Here is a 19,658-nt window from a genome sequence, read left to right as displayed (position 1 = left end):
ACAAATTATGGCAGTAGAGGTCTTGACTTTTTTCCAGACACATAACCAGTCAAATGGGAGCACTAAAGCTGTGATAAACTTCGGATACTTATTTTAATAAAATAAAATCATAGTTTTCCAAAAAGTAATTATTAGGTGCAAAAAATAGATGACCGATCTTATCTATGTGCTTGACAGTATAACTTAGCTAAAAACCAATCTCATACCTCATTGCAGAATGGCACAGTGGTTATGTTATTTGGACTAGGGAGACTCAGGTTAAACCCACTTCAACCATAGAACTCAATGGTTGACTTTGGGCCCATCCCATATAGTTCACTTTCCCCCTCAAGATTACTATGGTGATAAAATCAGGGATGATTACCATGTAAATCACTTTGATTTATCTAAGAAACTGTTACTATGAATACGATAAGCAAATTAGACCAAAAAAATAATGCTGCTGAAATTGAAATGGAACCACTAGATTTAAACTTCTCCCAATTGCCATGAAGTTGATAGCTTGTTAGCCTGCCCCAGCTTCCCATGTCCCCAGGATTGCTGTTGATAACAGGAAAAGCAGATATGCTTTCCATACTTAGATGGAAAATGTTTATATCATCACATTCTTAAAAAATAATGATCCCAAGATGGATGCCATCTGTGCATATGTATAATTAGGTTTCCCAGTGAAGAAATGCTGATGTGAGTACAGAAGGCAGGAATTGTTGATATGATTTGGTCTCTCATAACAATCCATAGCATTACATTGCTAGTGAACATCTTATTGAGAAATAATATCACTGGGGAAAGAACAGGACTTAAAACTCTTTGAAATTCAACCAAACTTTAAAATAAATTTTTAGAGGTAGCCCTTTCCTTTTGTGTAAATAAATTTGCAGATGGATGGAACCACATTGGTTATAGTATGTTTAACTGATCCATGGCAAAACAGTCATTTTATGACATTAAATGACACACATAAACAGACAGTTCTGGGCAACTAACTCATTATTGCTGCTTTGGACAATCAATGTATTTAATGTTTTGTTTGTTTTGGCTTTCAGACCAGGATTCTTATGAATTCTGGGTGTGGAGAGCCTTAATTACTTTCCCTGTGTTGTAAAAAGTACAAACATAGCTCTCCCTCAAATGAGGCTTGAAAGAAATAAATATAAATTATTTAAATAATTGAACTATAATTTATAAGTACTCAGAACAACTCTCCCTGCTTCTTGTTTCAAAAGGATTAAATTATTTTTCTGAAGTTCTCTTCTACAAAGAGGAAATAGTTACCCAACTGAAAGGGTGTCCATGAATATATAACAATTTCATACATTTCAATATCAATCATTCGAATTGTGACTCAACTGAACTGTTTTGTTGGTTATTTACTTATCTTTAAATTTTCTGATTCAAAGAGTTACATGCAGACCAATATGCAAGCCATACTGGGGTTGAGTCCAGATTTTTCATTCTCCCTTTTTTGGGGAGCATCTCTGACAAGCATCTTTTTGGGTTATTGCTGGATTATTTGCAGGAAATAGGAATGGCAAAGGCTACTACCTCCTCCACAGTTCAGGCAATAGAAGTCATCCCAGTTTGCTGATGGATACATCAACTTTGATTAAAGAAAAGTCACAAGCTATCATTCATTGGTGACGAGAAGCTTTCAAGCTTTGGCATGAAAAAATAAACTTGTGATTTATGCTTTGTTGATTAGACAGGATCGATTACAGAAAGAAAAATATTATTATGTAACTTTAGAAAGCTTAAAATATAATTGTAGTTATAATTGCTGTGAGAAATACTGGAAGCTATTTTTTAATACAATTTTCCCTATTTTTCTTCATTTTTTTTCTTTTTCTCTGGCACTTTTTTGCTTTCTCTTTTTTTAAAAAAATACCTTATTAGTTTGCATTACTGTAGCTTGGACGTGTGAACAATTGTTTGTATAGGATTTTAATTTAAAAATAATAATAATTGAAAATGCATCCCAGTCACAGAGGTTGCTTCTTGATGGAAGGAGCTCTCTTCATAACATCAGCTTTTAATGTATCCAATCCATAGAGCTTCTCAAGATTATTACTTATTAACTATAATGGTGTCTTTAACCGAAGGAGTTAGCCAAAAAAGGATTTCAGGAGAGTATGGTTTAGCAACAACAGGTGCAGAGGTCTTAGGGTTGGCTGAATTTCCTCTTAGGCCATGTGTACAATATCCCCAACTTCAGCTTGAAGTTCTTGAAACTTCACACTTCCACATCATGCAGCCTTTCCTCACCCCCAATCCTTGGCTAATGTTTTTCTACCCCCCCCCTCAAAACGAAGCCTTCTTAACTGCAGGATATATGGTGATTCAGCTGCAATTGAGCTGACCATGCAATACCAAGTAGGATCTGCCCAGCTCCTATAATCTGTTTTCAGTTGCTGGGGGCACACCCCACCCCCTGCAGTCATCCACAGTGGGTAGGGGCTGACAAACAGGATGCTTGGTTTTATGACCCTTTGAAGTAATGTTTACTCTTCCCTCCCATATCCTCTGTGCAACATGCCAGTTGGCAGATTGCACAGTGGAGCAAGGCTTGTTGATGGGAGGTTATCCTTTAGTTTCAGCCAGTGCCACCCCCAGCGCAGTGTTTTAGCTTGTTACGTAGGAGATCTGAGAAGACAGAGCATGACTGAAGTCATACTTTTATCTCTCAGACAGCCAGCATTGCTGTGTCAATCACCATCATCCCATCCTCTTGAATCAGACAGGCACTGCAGGTAATCCAGAGATGGGTAGGGTCTTATCAATAAGACAAAAACAGAAGTTCCCAATCCATCCCATAGGTCAGGTTCTAACAGACTACTAAACCCACCACTCTAGCCATGTGGTCCAGCCCACACTGAGGAAGGTTTCAGGAAAGTTTTTCTTGCCAAGAGAGTAACATATCAATTGTGCACCTCAACTTTTGCTGCAGTAAACTGTTAAGACATCAGCCCTCAGACCTTCATTCATGAAGCAGTGTTGCAAAGGATTATGAGGACAGATCAAGTTTATTCTGGGATACTTTGTGGACTAGAGGACAGCACTTGAAACCAGCTGTCTAGAGTGCTCTTAGATATTTTTTTTCAGAAATACAGCAGTGTTATTTGGAGAGATGCTGAAGGTGCGAAAAGAAAACATAGGCTAACAAAGACAGTCAGAAAGATTTTGGGAGAAGAGACCTAAGGAAAAAAGAATCATAAGGAGGAATCTCACTTCCCAATCCTATTTTGGCTATGATTCCTGAAGCTTTCCCTCCCTGTAGCTGGCATGGCCTGTCTTCAATAAATGCATCCTGTATATTCTAGGCTTAGGAATTTGTATTTCAACTCAGGAACTTTAAAAAGATTTTTTTTCTTATAACAATCCACTACACTTGCTCAGCATGGAATAATTAAAGAAATATTCCATTGCCACTTAATTGGGTAATGTCTCCATTCTCTTGAGAGATGGAAATAGTTAACCCTAAGAACATATTTGAAAGGATCCATTGGACATGTTTAAAAAAAAATGCAAACATGAATAAGTGGCCCATCAGTTTGGGGGAGGGATACAGTCATCTCTAGTTGGGTCTCAGCCAGTTGTTGGAGCAGAAGAGGGAAGTAATCTTTTGCACATGGCTCTAGGAATGTTTTTCAGGCCAAGCATTTGGGGAGAGGCAGATAGCAATTAAAGCTGACCAGCTTCTAGCTATAAATCAAGGTACTTTTCTGAAGTGCCAAAACCTGCTGAAATTTTCCTAAGGTGTGTCTCATGAAGCTGCTGGGTGAGATCATATGCCGGCACGGGATCAAATATCATCAATACGCGGACGATACTCAATTGTATCTGTCCGCCCCATGCCAACACAGTGAAGCAGTGGAAGTGATGTGCCAGTGCCTGGAGGCTGTCAAGATCTGGATGGGAGCGAACAAGCTTGCACTCAATCCAGACAAGACCGAGTGGTTATTGATGTTGTCTCCCAAGGATAGTCCAGACATTCCACCTCTTAGCCTGGGGGGTGAAATCATACACCCCTCAGAAAGGGTCCGCAATTTGGGTGTCCTCCTGGACCCGCAGCCGACGTTAGAACACCATCTGTCAGCTGTGACCAGGGGGACTTTTGCCCAGGTCCGCCTGGTGCACCAGTTGTTTGGAATGTTTATTCAACTTGTATGCCGCCCTATTCCCGAGGGACTCAGGGCGGCTAACAAACCAAAAGGGAAGGGGAATACAAACAGAACACAAGACAAGCAAGTTAAAACAAGCAACAGTCATAACAGTTTAAGTGGGGCCGGGAACTCATCAGCCCCAGGCCTGCCGGAACAGCCAGGTCTTAGTGGCTTTGCGGAAAGCCGGAAGGGTGGTGAGGGTCCGGATCTCCACGTGGAGATCATTCCAGAGGGCCGGAGCAGCCACAGAGAAGGCCCTCCCCCGAGGGGTCGACAGTCGATATTGGCTAGCGGATGGTATTCGGAGGAGGCCTAATCTGTGGGATCTAATTGGTCGTAGGGAGGTGATTGGCAGGAGGTGGTCTCTCAAGTTGCGGCCCACCTGGACCGGGAGGCACTTCGAATGGTCACTCATGCCCTCGTCACCTCAAGACTGGATTACTGTAATGCGCTCTACATGGGGCTGCCCCTGAAGAGTGTTCGAAGACTACAGTTGGTCCAGAATGCAGCCACGCGAGCGATACACCCATGTTACACCCATCCTTCGCGAGCTGCACTGGCTCCCTATTGGTCTCCGAATGCGCTTCAAGGTGCTAGTCGTTACTTTTAAAGCCATACATGGTTTAGGACCTGGCTACCTGAGAGACCGCCTCCTGCCACATACCTCCCAATGACCAACAAGATCCCACAGGTTGGGCCTCCTCCGGGTGCCGTCGGCCGGACAATGCTGGCTGGCGGCCCCCCGGGGGAGGGCCTTCTCTGTAGCTGCGCCGGCCCTGTGGAACAATCTACCCGTAGAGATCGGGACCCTTACCACTCTCCCAGCCTTCCGAAAAGCCACCAAGACCTGGCTGTTCCGGCAGGCCTGGGGCTGTTGATCAATGTCCAGCCTCACTCAAACAGAATGGATGGTGTGCAATTTTAACAATTGTATTTTTACCGTGAAATCTTTTACCTTTAATTTTTAAATGCTTTTTATCTTGTCTGTAAGCCGCCCAGAGTCCCAAGGGAGTGGGCGACATACAAATTTTATTAAATTTCAATTTTCTATTTTTAAAAAAAGTGTGTGTCTGTGTGTGTGCGTGTGTGTGTAATACAATGTTGAAACTGTCAGTCACTAAGAGTCAATTCAGTCTTCAGGTTGTCCTGGGATGCTGAAGACCCTCTTTTTTTTCAAGCTATTATCCAATTTTAATTGGAGGTACTATATAGCCCCATGATGGAGAACCAATGGCATGTGTGCTAGAGGCGTCATGCAGAGCCCTCTCTGCTTTCACTTGCACCGTCACCCCAGGTCAGATCTCCGTGGCGTTTCTTTCGTGAGCTTCTGTTTCCCTGCAAATGACGAAACAGAAGCTCACAAAAGAAAAAGATCTTACCTCTCTCCATGCTGCCGGTGTTGGGATGCCCCGCCTCCTGCCAGCTAGCTGGTCTTCGGGTCTCTGCTGCACATGTGCGCATGACCATGCATATCTGCATTCACACACACACCTTTCAGTTTGGGCATGCATGCATGCATGCACAGTTTGGGCACTCGATGTTTAAAAAGGTTTGCCATCACTGCTATAGCCAGAGACTCAAGATGTGTTGGTCTATAGATCCAACAGTCAGCATGGTAGGCAGAAGCTCTGCATAATGGTAGTATTTATTTTCTGACTCTTCCTTCATACCTTAAGCACCACACAAATAACACTGTCTAGGTGGAGAAGATGTATCTGACCAGAATGACCTTGAAAAGCTGAAGAAAGTCACATGTAAATAATATTTAGATATGAGACAACCAGGAATCGGGAAGTTAAAAAACATCTTAGAAGAAAGCAGCGGAAAAATATTTAATATTGGCAATAAAACTATATGGACGCTTACTGAATCCTGACCCAGTTAAAAGGACACCTGAATACAGAGTGATTAAATAGCAACTGAAGAAGTGCCCATGGGGTGAGAGGCAAGTACAGGAGCGTTTCCCTCCTGGTCTGGAATATGGAGCAAGTCTCCATTGCCCTTACTCTTCTCAGGCCACACAAGGAGAGACTGGGAGGGGAGGGCGATGGGCAGGGCCAGCCAGCCAACAGGGAGCCACAGCAGGGGGACAAAAGAGCTGCATGCGGCTTGGGAGCCACACGTTATCAACACCCGAATTAGATGATCCTTCCCTGTGTGACCATACATGAAAGTAATGGACTTTAAATTCAAAAGGACAGGAATAAGATGGCCAACTAGTTATTTAGTTGGGCCTCTACTAAGGATGGCTGAAGTTCCCAATCGAACCTCATGAGATTTTTTGAAAGAAATATATTAGCAGTGATCATATTGATAATATCTAAAAAGTCATCTCTGGACCTCTCAGTATTAGATAATTTTTGCCCACTATCCAAAAGTCATGTATTGGAAATGAAAGATTATATGTACATATTTTGATTTTTAATAATAATTGTACTGAAGATTGCAGTAGTACAATAAAAATTAATAAAAACTACAAAAAACAAAATAAAATGAAAAAATGAAATTTGCATAGAGAGAAAAAGAAAAAAAACAGAACAGAAAAGAGTAAAATATAACAGTGAAAGTATAATAAAAAAGAAAAGAAATATAGTATATAAAGAAAGACTTCCCCATCACAACAGTATAAACAATTTTAAGAACTTATTATCTTCTCTTAAAATATGGCAGATAATCTCTTCATTCCATATCTTATCAGAGCCTTCAAACCTCCTCATTAAGTCTTGATCAGCAAAAATCCATGGTTATCAGAAATAACAAGGTATCAGTTTTAACCTTGATCAAATAAATTCACTTTATATTCCTTTCTTTTATCTTTAACAGTCTTGATCTTTAATCCCTTCAAATCATATCCTAGACTTTGTTTATTTTTTTCTTTGTCCCTTCTCACAAATCCTTCAGAACTTTTAAAAGTCTCTTCTGTAAATCCAGTACAGGAGAGTCATTCCTATCATTCTTTTGGTTTGCGTTTTGTGTATCCCTTGTAATTATTAATACATTAGCTGGTTTCATTTGCAAATCCAGTATAGTATCTTTTTCCAAATTATTCTTACAGCTTATCATCACTTTCAGATTGGTCTCAATCTTGTTCAGTAAAACTTGTTCCTCTTCCATAACATCCTTTAAACACAGTTTATCTATAGAGGTAGATATTCCTAAAATTAATTTCTGGGTCCAGTATTCAAACATATCCTCCAACACATCCAATATTAAAGTATTTTGCTCCATTCTGTGTAAGATACATTAAATATTCTTCCTCTTTAATTGTAATCTTTATTTCCTTTTGATTTCTTGGTTTCTTGTAGTGTCCTAAAATCAAATTGTTCTATCATGTCTTCTTTAAAGATGTCAAAACAACAGCCTTTTCCCACATTATCCAGAGAGTTTGGCTGGCCAGAAAACCCATATTTGGTCACCAACTTCACCGCAATGCTGTTTCTACTCCTTTAGAGATATGTAATTTGCCATGTCCCCACCGGAAGTCCTCAGTACGTACAAAAGTTGAATGAGTGTAAGTCTCAATTGCACAGTCAATATATAAAACTAGATTTCAGCAGCCTGCAAGCTTTTGCTCACTAGCTTCTTTCAGGACACTGTGAAGTTAGAATTTCTATAGAAACACTCTTAAAAGCTCTATTACCAACTGGCAGTTTCTGGAACAGAACTAGGTATATGTGGCTATATGTGTATCATGCATACCTTATTACTTTCTTTTTAAAATTGGTGCTGCTAAAATGAAATTCAAATCAAGTCTCTTGAGACAGGTTTTTAGTTATGTCTTGTTCACCATGTTAACCTACAATCCTGTCTAACAAGAAAGTTTTAAAACCCACCTGATTATCAGTGCTTCCATTAGGAAATCCATCTCATCCTGCTCTGAGGAAATTTCTGGCAATGTCTGTTGAAATGAAAATGAAAAACATGAATCCATTGCAAAGGAAGATTACCATTAGGAGAAAATGGGAAGGCAGAATTCTTGTTTATTAAGACAACATGTTGGTTGTGCTTGTTATACTACTTCTCACCCTGAAAACTAACAAAATTGAAACCCAATTGAAACCCAATGGTTTGAATAAACCATGTAAAACAAATCCTGAAAACATGGTTATAGAATTGATGTCAACTAAATGCCTCTGATACGCAAGATATAACACAGAGAGATGCTCATTATCTGCCACCATTTACCTTCCAATTCAGATCACGGCGGTACAAATATAGGAGATTGTTTGAGTAATTAAAGGGGAAAAATAGAGTTGAGTGGGAATAGAGAGGATCTTTTGGTGATGCCATCTGGTTTAGAAATGTCCTCTTTAAACAATTCATTGGCATTACTTTTTATATATTTTTGATGTCAGGCTAAGTATGCCCTGCTTATTCATACTTTTTCAAACACATCCATCAGTTTCAATTGCTTCTATTCTTTTAACTGTTTAGCATGGCTTTTGCTTTTTGGTGCACAGTGCTATGGTTCCTTGTAAGATACTCACATTAAGTATTTTTCTATCAAGGCAACCTGGTCTACCCAATATGGGCTGAAGCATACTGCTTCCACTTTGCCTTTCAGCCCCAATCCAGGAGCAGACAGTTGCTTTCGCAATGAAGTGTTTTGGGTTAAATTTATATTTACCCACAAAGAAATAAAGGGAGACTAGTATAGATTTATTTCAAGCTATTTAGCTCTCAACAGCTAGCCATACCCTTCTGGGATTTGAAACCGGGCTGATTGCATATTAGGTAAATGTATTAACCTCTAAGCCATGGGTGTTCCTCACTTTGTCAACTTTACCAGGGAGGAGATTAAGTGTGTGTTTTTTAATCAGGGCAACCTAGTCTACCCAAATATGGGATGGAGCATACTGCTTCTGCATTGTTTTCTATTGAAAACTGTTCAGATGTTTGTCACAATGCCACATCACATAACATTTCAGAAATAAAGAAAACAAAAAGAATGTAAAAGTCATTAGTTGTGATGAGAGATAGTACTAATTGTGATTAATCATGAAAAAATAAGCAAGATCAGATATGGTTAGTTCCTGGATAACACATTCTCCATGAAATCTGAAGACTAAAGACCATGTTAGAAAGTTCTAAAAAATCGCCAAAGGCAATAGGTACCCATGTGTCCATGAAGTTATCAAGAGTCAAACTCAGCTAACATTAGCTGAAGACACTAACCTTGATAGCCACCTGTAGAGGACTGGAATCTCCTGTGATTCCTACTACTGTTCCTTTGTAAACTTCACCAAATGCCCCATGTCCAAGTTCCCTAAAGGGAGGTAGAAAACAAAAACACACATTCAGGTACTATGGACACTACCCGTATCTACACCAAGTAAACACTTTTGACTACAAAAAGTTGAAAGATCTAGGAATTATTGGAAATGTGCATTATATTAGTATGTTTGTGTGTATGTGAGTGTGTATGTGTGTCTGTATACACACACACACACACACACACACACACACAAATTAAGCATTGTTGATGAAACATGCATGATAGCAGTAGCATTTCCCCACAAAACAATTGCTTGGATTTAGGGTTCTCTAACTGAACTCAGGTTTTCTTTCCTGCAACACAATTATAAGTGTGTGTCCAAATGCTAGCAAGAACACAATGCAGCTAAATCTTACTGAAGTAGAGAAATATTCTTTCGTGGAATCTCTTTAAGTTCACTGAGAGTGGCCGTTTTTCCTGCAAAGCTGTAATTGGGGTTATAATCTGTCATGATGGTAGAAGTACGGATTTTGCTTAGGTTATAATCTGGATTCTGCAGATGGGCTCTGGTTCCTTCTAGCATCTTTTTCTTTCGATGATAAACTGAAAAGAAAACATGAATGAGAATCTGAGACAAAAAGAGAAGAAATTAAACCATGTGAACAACAGATATGACATTCCAGAACGCCTGTCTCAAATTTTTTTAGACTTCTCTTCGTTAGTATTTTTAAATTGTGTTACTATATTTTTTGCAGAATTACAAGTTAGCTTTTTTAACTGATCAGGCAACATACAAATGTTTTTAGACTGTGACCTGGTTAAGAGCAGATACAGTCATATTGGTGAGAGGAATAACCCAATTCCTGAAATATTACACTTTTTAATGAGTTCTAATTCTACAGCAAGCTGTGGGATTCATGGTTGCTTAAGAAATTGGTATAATACGGTACAATGGCAGGCTTCAAATTACAAGACTTTTCCTCTCAGGGTGAAGCAAAAAATTCAGGGAAAAAAACCCATTGTACTCAACATTTAGCCTTCGCAAACACAACTCTCAGGGGTGACTTAAAGGGGACTGTGAAGCAGATGGTGGATTAAATATACCACACAGAAATACATACATGGCTGCAAATGGATTTAAACATTAAGTAGCTCCTTTTAGAAGAAAAGTGTGTTTGCTTATTTAATCAGAAAGCTCTTCTAAAACATTTGCCTAGGCTTGAAAACCAAAGATGAGATTTTAACTACAGATGGACTGAATTATTTCCCTTACTCATCAAAAAAAGACTGTAAGATGAAAAACTCATCAGTGTGAAACATACAAAGACAGAAAGAGACACAGACACAAATATTATATATCACAGCTGTTGTCTTTCTGACGCCTATGTCCACTGAAATGTTGAATCTCTTTGGATTAGCTGGCAAATCAAGCCATGTTTCCTCACATGGTTTTGAATGACATTCATCCCAAATGGAACAATAAAGCATCGCCTTGCTTCACTGGATATTTTATAATATTAAAATAAAGAACAAGGCAATTCTTTATCACCCACCGCATTATGCAATGAATAACTCCTCCTGGATCCAAATCAAAATGCATAGGTTACAAAACCAAGTATTTTGGCATATGAAAGAGGAAACCCTGTTTTATAAGTATCATCTCTTACAATGAAAATATTGAAATTACAAAGTAAATAACTAGCCATTTTCTGTCCTTCCATGGTATTTAACATAGTGCTTTAAATAGCCAACTCACTTGGCTAATGTTACAACTGTCTTATTCACACTAACAAACTGAGGACAAATCAGGAAACTTCACATGCTTTCAATTATTCCATTCCCATGTTTCAAATAAAATGTTTAATATGTAAGTTATGTGTATCTTTGTTCAACCAATTTAGTGCTTTTTAGGAATCCTTTGTCCCTGATTACATTTTTTCAAATCTAGTAGTTCAATGAGACTGCAGCTCCATGTGAAAGCAAGTTGATCATGCTCCTTTGAAGTGTTCACCTTACTCTCCCAAAAACAAAATTCTAACCTCTTCTATGGAAGAGGTTCCACAAATCTACAGAGCTGTTTAGAACCGGTTCCAGCTCCCTTCCTCCGCCCGTCCGCACATCATCAAGATGAAGAGCGAGAGGGGTTTTTTCTGGGGTTTTTTTTCTAAAGGGTTAGGGGTGCAAGGGTCTTGTAACTTGACAGCTTTAAGACTTGTGTGCTTCAAATGCCAGAGTTTCTGAGCTAACATTTTGGTTGCTAAGCAAGAGTGTTGTTAAGTGAGTTTCACCACATTTTACAAGTTGGCCACACCCACCCAGTCACATGGCTGGCATGCCATGCCCACCCAGTCACATGGCCAGCAAGCCACTCCCACAAAGCAGGCCACACCTACAGAAGAGGTTCTAAAATTTTTTGAAACCCACCACTGGGTGGATTCAAACTTGCTTTCAAACATGAAAAGAACTGAGATCCAGTGGGGACCTCTTGGTGATGGAGGGAGATAAATTGTTAAATTCTGGTTCTTTTTGTGCGTTCTCTCCCACTATCTCCATTGTAGTTCTAATGGTCTTCTGAAGAAACTTTTCAAGAAGCCACAGCAATCTGCACAGGAAGGAAAAATCTGTCCCCGCCCCCCCCCCCCCACCTCAACTCTCATCCTCCAACACAAACAAAACATTATTAAGTGCTAATCTGGAACCAAACCACTGTTTTATAGACTGTCTCTAGTTTTTCAACCTTCCTTCCCGAGAACCTACATAAATCCTTTAAAAAGGCCTGAGATGTGAACACATGAATTCAGATATGCACAAAATATAGCAGATGCAACTTACCAATTGATAGGCTACCACAAGTGAGAATCATAACAAGCACCACAATCACAGCAATCACTGTCAAGAGGAATGGAAGAGGCAAGTGCTCTTCTGGAATGGGTTCCCGGATAACTAGACAAAACACGAGATGTAAGCGTTTAAATTTCAGTTTAGGACTTTAAACAGGGTTTCTAATAAAGCCCAATCACTGAGTTAGAGCAAGAGTCTAGTCCAGCACTTCCTTTTCACCCTAACATCTAAGAAGAAGTTCATAAATAGAATGTGGACAATTCCTTGTGATAGAAAACTGAAAGAAGAAAGACTGGGGGCAAAAATGTGTTCCCAAATTACTAGATATAATGTAGAGAAAAAAGGATGGGCTGTAGGTGAACTAACAATAGTATAAATACATTTATAAATCAATTATAATAAATAATTACTTATGTTATATTATTTTATAATAAATTAATAAGATTGGGTTTGTCTAGCTTAGGGAAAAGAAGGACTAGAGGTGACATGATAACAGTGTTCCAATGGCTCTCACACAGAAGAGGGGGCAACCTATTTTCCAAAGCACCAGAAACAAGGCAAGAAACAATGGATGGAAACTAATCAAGGAGAGAAGCAAACTAGGAGACATTTCCTGACAGGGAGAACAATTAACCAGTGGAAAAGTTGCCTATAGAAGTTGTGGATGCTCCATCACAGGAGGTTTTTAAGAAAAGACTGGACAGCCACTTGACTGAAGTGGTATCAGGTCTCCTGCTTGAACAGGGAGTTGGACTAGAAGACCTCTAAGGTCCCTTCCAACCGGCAGGGCTGGCAAGAAAAGGGGTGGGAAGGGAGAGAGAAAGGGGAGGCAGTATTATAGCAAGGCAGCTGGTGAGTCCTGCCCAATAAAGCTTCCAGGAGGTGTTGGTCTAACCAAATATCAAAATTTGCCTCTTCCATTAAAAGCAGTGGTTGGTTGCTTTTTTCCTACTGGCAGGTACTATAATGATACTATAAGAGTTCAATAATTTCTTCCCTTAAATATTCCAGATTAAAGCTTTGAGAGCACATATAGCTATCCTGGTTGCAAGGACAAACAAGCTTAGTCTCCGGGTCATGGGTTCAAGCCCCACATTGGGAATGGCAGCGTTCCAAATATCATGCAGAATTAAATCAGAGTCCAAGGCAGAGCTATCCATAGCCGTTGCCAACATGCCTGTCTTATTACATTGGAACTTTAAGGATAGCTCTGCCTTGGACTCTGATTTAATTCTGCATGTTATTTGGGACGCTGACACTTAGCAATAGACCAGTGAAAAATACAGCAGCATATTTTAATGCTGCTTCATGGACTGGAAAAAAGCATGTAATGCAAAAATTACGAACAGCCCGTAGTTAACCTCACTGTTCACCCTCAAATCCTGGGGAGTTTAGTTCAATGGGATTGTCAAGGGATCTTTAAACTACATAGTTTTACCACACATTTTTAAATAAATATAGTAAATATCTATTTGCTATTAATACTTGTTACTTTTAAAACTTAGATGCTACCTCTTCAGAGTCACAAGTAGCTGACAACAATTAGAACGCAACAATACAGAATCACACACTCTCTCAGTCCAATTCATCTCACAGGGTTTGTTTTTGTGGGGAAAATAGGAGGAAGAAAGTGTGCTGCAGGGGTGGGTTCCGGTAGAGACTACTGCTGGTTCGCTTAGGGATGCGCTGTGAGTGCATGTGCAGTACAACTAAAATTGCTCTGCGCATGCGCAGAAGCAAAAAACAAGATGGCACTGCCTATGGTGCCGCCAGGAGAACTGGTTCGGGAGCGTGGCAGGCCTGGGTCACTGCCAGTTCCAGCGACCCAGTCCACCAAACTACTGGTCCGAACCGGTAGGAACCCACCACTGGTGTGCTGGATATATTCACTGCCTTGAGTTATTTGTAAAAAATAATAAAGGTGGTTATAAATTAAAAAATAAAGTCATTTGTTGAGATAATGTTCCATTTAAATTAAATTAATTGATAATAAATAAACGCATACCACAAACCATAAATAAAACAAAATGAATAGTTTAATGTATAATTTTAGAGGCATTCCTTAGGAAAAAGGATGACTGGTTATTGTGTCTTTGATCTGATAGTGGTGAATCTTGGGGAAAGCAAGAAATAGAACATTTTATTTGCAAACCCTTTTTCATATTTTACCTGTGCAGGAAACGTTGTCATTAGCCAAGATGGCCCCCGCTGAACAAATACAGACAGGTAAGTGACTGCCAGGCTCTTGTTTGCAGATACCTGACTGACAATGGCTGCAATTCACATAGACTTCAATGACTACTTCACCGTGACTTTCCATAACTAAAGGAGGAAAAGAAGGAAAGGATGGAAATTATAGTTCAAATGTTTCTGAAAAGCACATCTCTAAAAAGGGGTACAGGTTTAATATGCTAAGAAACAAGAGACATTTCCTCAGTAGATTTTCTATCTGATAAATAATAAGGGCACATCTTGAAAGCTACAGAAGAATATTTTTCCAATGCAGAACTAAAAACTATGGTAGGCAAAGACATTCGCTTTGATTACTGACTATGTAAGCTATCAATCAGTAGAACAGGCTGCCACATGGTGGGGTGAGTTCTCTTTATTTAAAAATTGTCAAACAGAGAGAGGTTGGTCATCTGTCACAGATGCTTTAGTATAATGTTGCTCAACCTCAGGATTGTAAAGATGTATGAATTTCAGCTCCCAGAATTTCTTAGCCAACATGCCATACTGGCTTTCTGTGATTTCAACAGGGGGGGGGGGAAGCTTGTGGCCTCTTAAACATAAACATATTAATTACAGCAGTACATTTCATTAACTGAAGAGCATTCTAAAGTAGATTCTAATTGAAAATTTTCATGCCATACACAAATCTTTTAGTCATTTAAGTATGGAGTTCTACCTTACTTTGATTAAATCAAAAATGTATTTTTTCAACCTGGGAAAATATATTTACTATGGAAAATAATTCAAATTATGGAATATTCCTGCATGCCAGCACTTGCCACATTGGCACAAACTGCATAAGCAGCTTCTGGGGTGACTGAATTTGAGCGTCAAGCATGCTGCGACATATTAATGTGTCAGAAGAACTGAAAGCATTTTTAATCTGTTTGGATAATGCCATAAAAATGATTCCATTATATTGATACAAGTAGATATAAGTAGAGTTCACAGATAAATGGCATCATTCTTATGTGGTGTTGAATCTCTGTACTTCCCCTAATCTCCCTAATCCTCCTTTAGTCCTAAGAGTTGATACAAAAGGAACATGTGAATAGATCAATATACTTGAAGGATAAGATAAATGATAGTCCCAGATGTGGAACTACATCTGACCTGCCAGAGGGCTCAAGAAGATCTCCCCCATTGGATTTACAAAGGATTCCCCATACTGCCCATCAGCTGTAATGTCATCTGTTTCAGAAGCATGTCCACCTACAAAAAAAACAAAGAGACATATTTTGCAGGCTACAGGGATCCGTAGCTTGTCTACTTGCCAAGTGATCCAAACTAAAATATTTAAATTTCATTCTTTGTACTGAGATTACACTGCTGTTCTTTTTTCTCCTGAAATTTGCTGGAAATTATTTTTATTCTATGGTTCGGAATAGATTTAAGTAGAATCTTGTCTCTTCATTCTAAATGTACTATTTGAGTTCCTGGACAAATGTGGCACTACATATTTAGTTTTGCTACACCCTCAAATTTTTTATGGGTTTGGTTTTCTCAAATGATAAAACATTACTGGGAATATGTTCCTAACGGTTTATCAGAAATGGAAAATACATTGGCTATGAATGCAAGTACACACTATTTGCTTCGGCACTATCAATGATGAGAACTAAATTGTTCAGATAGCTAATGTTACGCAGGTTAATAAGTTAATATGAAATCATGTTTTCTAGATATAACATTCTCCATTTCTTTTTACTGTGGATGCCTTGGACATGGGGCAACACAATAATTTTGGAAAAAAATGAAGGTTCAACTTGATATAAACTACATTTTATACCTTTGTAGCCTCCTCCTCCTCCACCAGATGTACAAGCTCCTCCACCACCACCAAAACCACCAGAAGTGGCCCACTGGAGTTTCTCTAATGCTTGTTGGCAGGCCTCACCACCTTCTCCACCTTCCAGAAGTGATTTTCCAGCCCAGGGAAACTGAGTAATATCTTCCCAACCACCACCTCCCCCTGTACAATGTGAAGAGAAAGATAATGATATAAACAGGTAGAAATTGCACATCAGTTAGAACTCACCAATAGATACAAATACATATATTTTAAAAACAAATTAACAAACATTAATGTAAGCATCTATAAGCTATTTCCAATATTTTGCTATTGTACAATTTCCGTGCTATAAATTATGGGGTTCCATTTGTTGGAGAACTACAAGCCAGGCAAGGAGGAGGGATCAAATGGGGAATTAGCCTTGAATCCTTGTGCAGGTGCAGGAGACCTAGGGCTGACCTCTCCTAAGTTCCATGGAGCCTTCTCTGTCCCAAGAGAAGTCAGGCAGTCTGGGGAGAGTCTTGTATTATATAATAAAATAATCAATTTGAACCTTTCATATGTGAATGAGGTTGTTTGCACCTGATACCATTACAGGAATGAAAAACAAATAGTTTACATTTCTATAATGTTCTCTCTGTCTCTGTCTCTTCCTCCCCTCCCTCCCCCTCTCCCCCCTCTCTCTCACACACATTTTATATATGTACAAATATATTGTATTTGTGCTGATAAATAAATAAAGGGAGACTAGTATAGATCTATACTAGTCTCCCTTTATTTATTTATCAGCACAAATACAACACAAATGTAACAAAAAGGCAACAGTAAAAATATTGGGTTTCTGTCTGGATGGTCTCTTGTGACGAATCGATGGACAGAGAATGGAAGCAGTAAACATCCTCCCATATTTGGGCATACCTATCTATCTATCTATCTATCTATCTATCTATCTATCTATCTATCTATATAAAATTGTGTGTGTGTGTGTGTGTGTGTGTGTGTGCGCGTGATATGCATATAATTATTTTTAACTTAGTTTTCCAAAACTTACCCAGCGTATTTATTTCCATGCCTAAAACATGCAGGGATTACCTCTATAATCCATGAAACTTTAGGTATGGCTATTGTTCCTTAGGGCTGCTACATTTAGGCTGCAAATATCTGAATGACCACTAAGGGCACAAAAACGTTTTTTATTTGATATCTGTATATGGGAATGGGTATCTGCTGATGCCATTTCACAATCAATTAGATTTTATAAAGTAGATATAGTGGGCCTAGCTGTTCCTCCAATTTCCAGTGCTAACACTGGACCATCAAACAATCATGAAGATTGCCAAGATTCCCATTCCTTGAGTCTACTTCCAAAAGTCTAAGAACATTTTTTTTAAAGCTTAATTCCTGTTTTGGACAACTGCTGTTATGCTGGTCAAGGTCAATTATCCTTCCCCAGTGCTACAAGCCTCAGAAAATCCCAATGTAGCAAGCTAAACTGCACATTAAAGGATAATAAAGCATAGGGAAATAAACATAACTTTAAGAAGTTATTTTTCTAAGTTTCATTGCAATCTAATGTGAGGAATTTTCAGGCAGAGAAGGAAGAATTCATCTCTAGCTCCCTGCGTGCTGTGATGGCCCCTGAATATTTTCTTTCTCACACAAAGCTAAAGAAATGCTTTCTTTGGTGCTGAAGGAAGCTTTCTTCTAAGTTTAATTGCCCAGTGAGGAGAGAAATTTTCAGGACAGTGGTGAAGAACCAAAAAAATTGCCCAGTAAGTATATCAATGCTCTGAAAAAGAATTTCACACATGGAGAACAATCAATGCCGTGGGCTTCATCTGGAAAATCTTCTCCTATGCATTGCATTAAGGGGTAACTGAGCCAGTCATTCTCTCTTGACCCAACCTACTTCACAGAGTCTGGTTGTGGGGCAAAAATTAGGGGTATACATCCTTGGATACCACCTTAGCTTCCCACAGTATAAAGAACATAGGACACATTTTCAGCTAAGAACAACTAAAATACCAGGATTTTCAAAAAGAAAGAATGGCAAACTGGAACCAATCTGAGAAAAGAGCTGGAAAATAATGGCAAGAGTAAATTTCAGAGTGATATGGAAAGGACCATGACAATAAAAAGAACTCACAAGCATCTTAAAGATTACTAAAGATAAAGGTAAAGGTTCCCCTCGCACATACCAGCATGTGCTAGTCGTTCCCGACTCTGGGAGGTGGTGCTTATCTCAATTTCAAAGCTGAAGAGCCAGCACTGTCCGAAGACATCTCTGTGGTCATGCGTGACCCGTCAAAACCGCGCTTCACTAAACCGCGCCCGACTAAACCGCGTCGCTGACGTCATCAACAGGGCGACAACAGCCAGCGCGGAGAAAGAAGGGCGCTTTAAATAGCGCTTTGAAAGCAAGCCGATTCAACTTAAGGTAAGTGTTAGGTTTAGGGTTAGGTTAAGGGTTAGGGTTAGGTTTAGGGTTAGGTTAAGGGTTAAGATTAGGTTTAGGGTTAGGTTAAGGGTTAGGTTTAGGATTAGGTTTAGGGGGGTTAGGTTTAGGTTTAGGTATTAATTTTAGGTTTAGGGTTTACAGCGTGCTTCTGTCTCCGTGCCGTTGTTGCCCTGTTGATGACGTCAGCGACGCGGTTTAGTCGGGCGCGGTTTAGTCGAGCGTGGTTTTGTCGGTGAACCATGGTCATGTGGCCGGCATGACTAAACACCGAAGGTGCATGGGATGCTGTTACCTTCCCACCAAAGGTGGTTATTTTTCTACTTGCATCTTACATGCTTTCGAACTGCTAGGTTGGCAGAAGCTGGGACAAGTAACAGGAGCTCACTCCATTACATGGGGCTAGGGATTCAAACCACTGAACTGCTGACCTTCTGGTCGACAAGCTCAGCATCTTAGCCACTGAGCCACCGTGTCCCTTCTTCCCATATATAATGAAGTGTTAAAAGCACAGAACTTGATGGCTAGATTTGGCAGGAATCTTTTTTTTAAAAAAATAACTGTGATATGTTCTATAGCAGGAGTGTCAAACTTATGGCGCTAGGGATTTTGAACCGCCGAACTGCTGACCTTTCTGTTTGATAAGCTCAGCATCTTAGCCATTGAGCCACCACTCTTAAAGACTACTAAGCATGCCTATTCTTGCAAAAGCTTTCAGGTTATGAAAAATATTGATTCAGCATGCATGTAGTTGCACATATTGTAACCCACAATAAATCTTCACCTTAATACAGCATACTTCAAATGCTTAACATTCAGTCTGTTGTCTTTGTATTCTTTTAAGTTTCAAGGGAGACCCCCAAGGCGACAATAAGTTCTAACTGGCCTAGGTTTGCATCTACAAACGTAAAATTAGCATACGGTATATAAGTCTCATGCTAATTCATTTCCTGTGAAGTATCT

General features: G+C 39.4%; 1 protein-coding gene across 1 annotated transcript in view; it reads right to left on the bottom strand.

Annotated features, from left to right (window-relative positions):
• Positions 1 to 19,658, bottom strand: part of LTK (leukocyte receptor tyrosine kinase) — an 80,212-nt gene that overhangs the window by 10,125 nt on the left and 50,429 nt on the right. The window contains exons 16-22 of the mRNA XM_032213506.1: positions 16,238 to 16,420; positions 15,562 to 15,660; positions 14,386 to 14,538; positions 12,208 to 12,318; positions 9,792 to 9,978; positions 9,336 to 9,426; positions 7,994 to 8,058 (exon numbers count right to left, since the gene is read on the bottom strand). Coding sequence (XP_032069397.1) covers positions 7,994 to 8,058; positions 9,336 to 9,426; positions 9,792 to 9,978; positions 12,208 to 12,318; positions 14,386 to 14,538; positions 15,562 to 15,660; positions 16,238 to 16,420 — 889 coding nt within the window. The remainder of the gene's footprint in view (positions 1 to 7,993; positions 8,059 to 9,335; positions 9,427 to 9,791; positions 9,979 to 12,207; positions 12,319 to 14,385; positions 14,539 to 15,561; positions 15,661 to 16,237; positions 16,421 to 19,658) is intronic.

This window comes from Thamnophis elegans, chromosome 1 (genome assembly GCF_009769535.1).
Source record: "Thamnophis elegans isolate rThaEle1 chromosome 1, rThaEle1.pri, whole genome shotgun sequence".
In the NCBI taxonomy this organism is placed as follows: Eukaryota; Metazoa; Chordata; class Lepidosauria; order Squamata; family Colubridae; genus Thamnophis; species Thamnophis elegans.
This window is presented reverse-complemented; position numbering and strand designations above follow the sequence as displayed.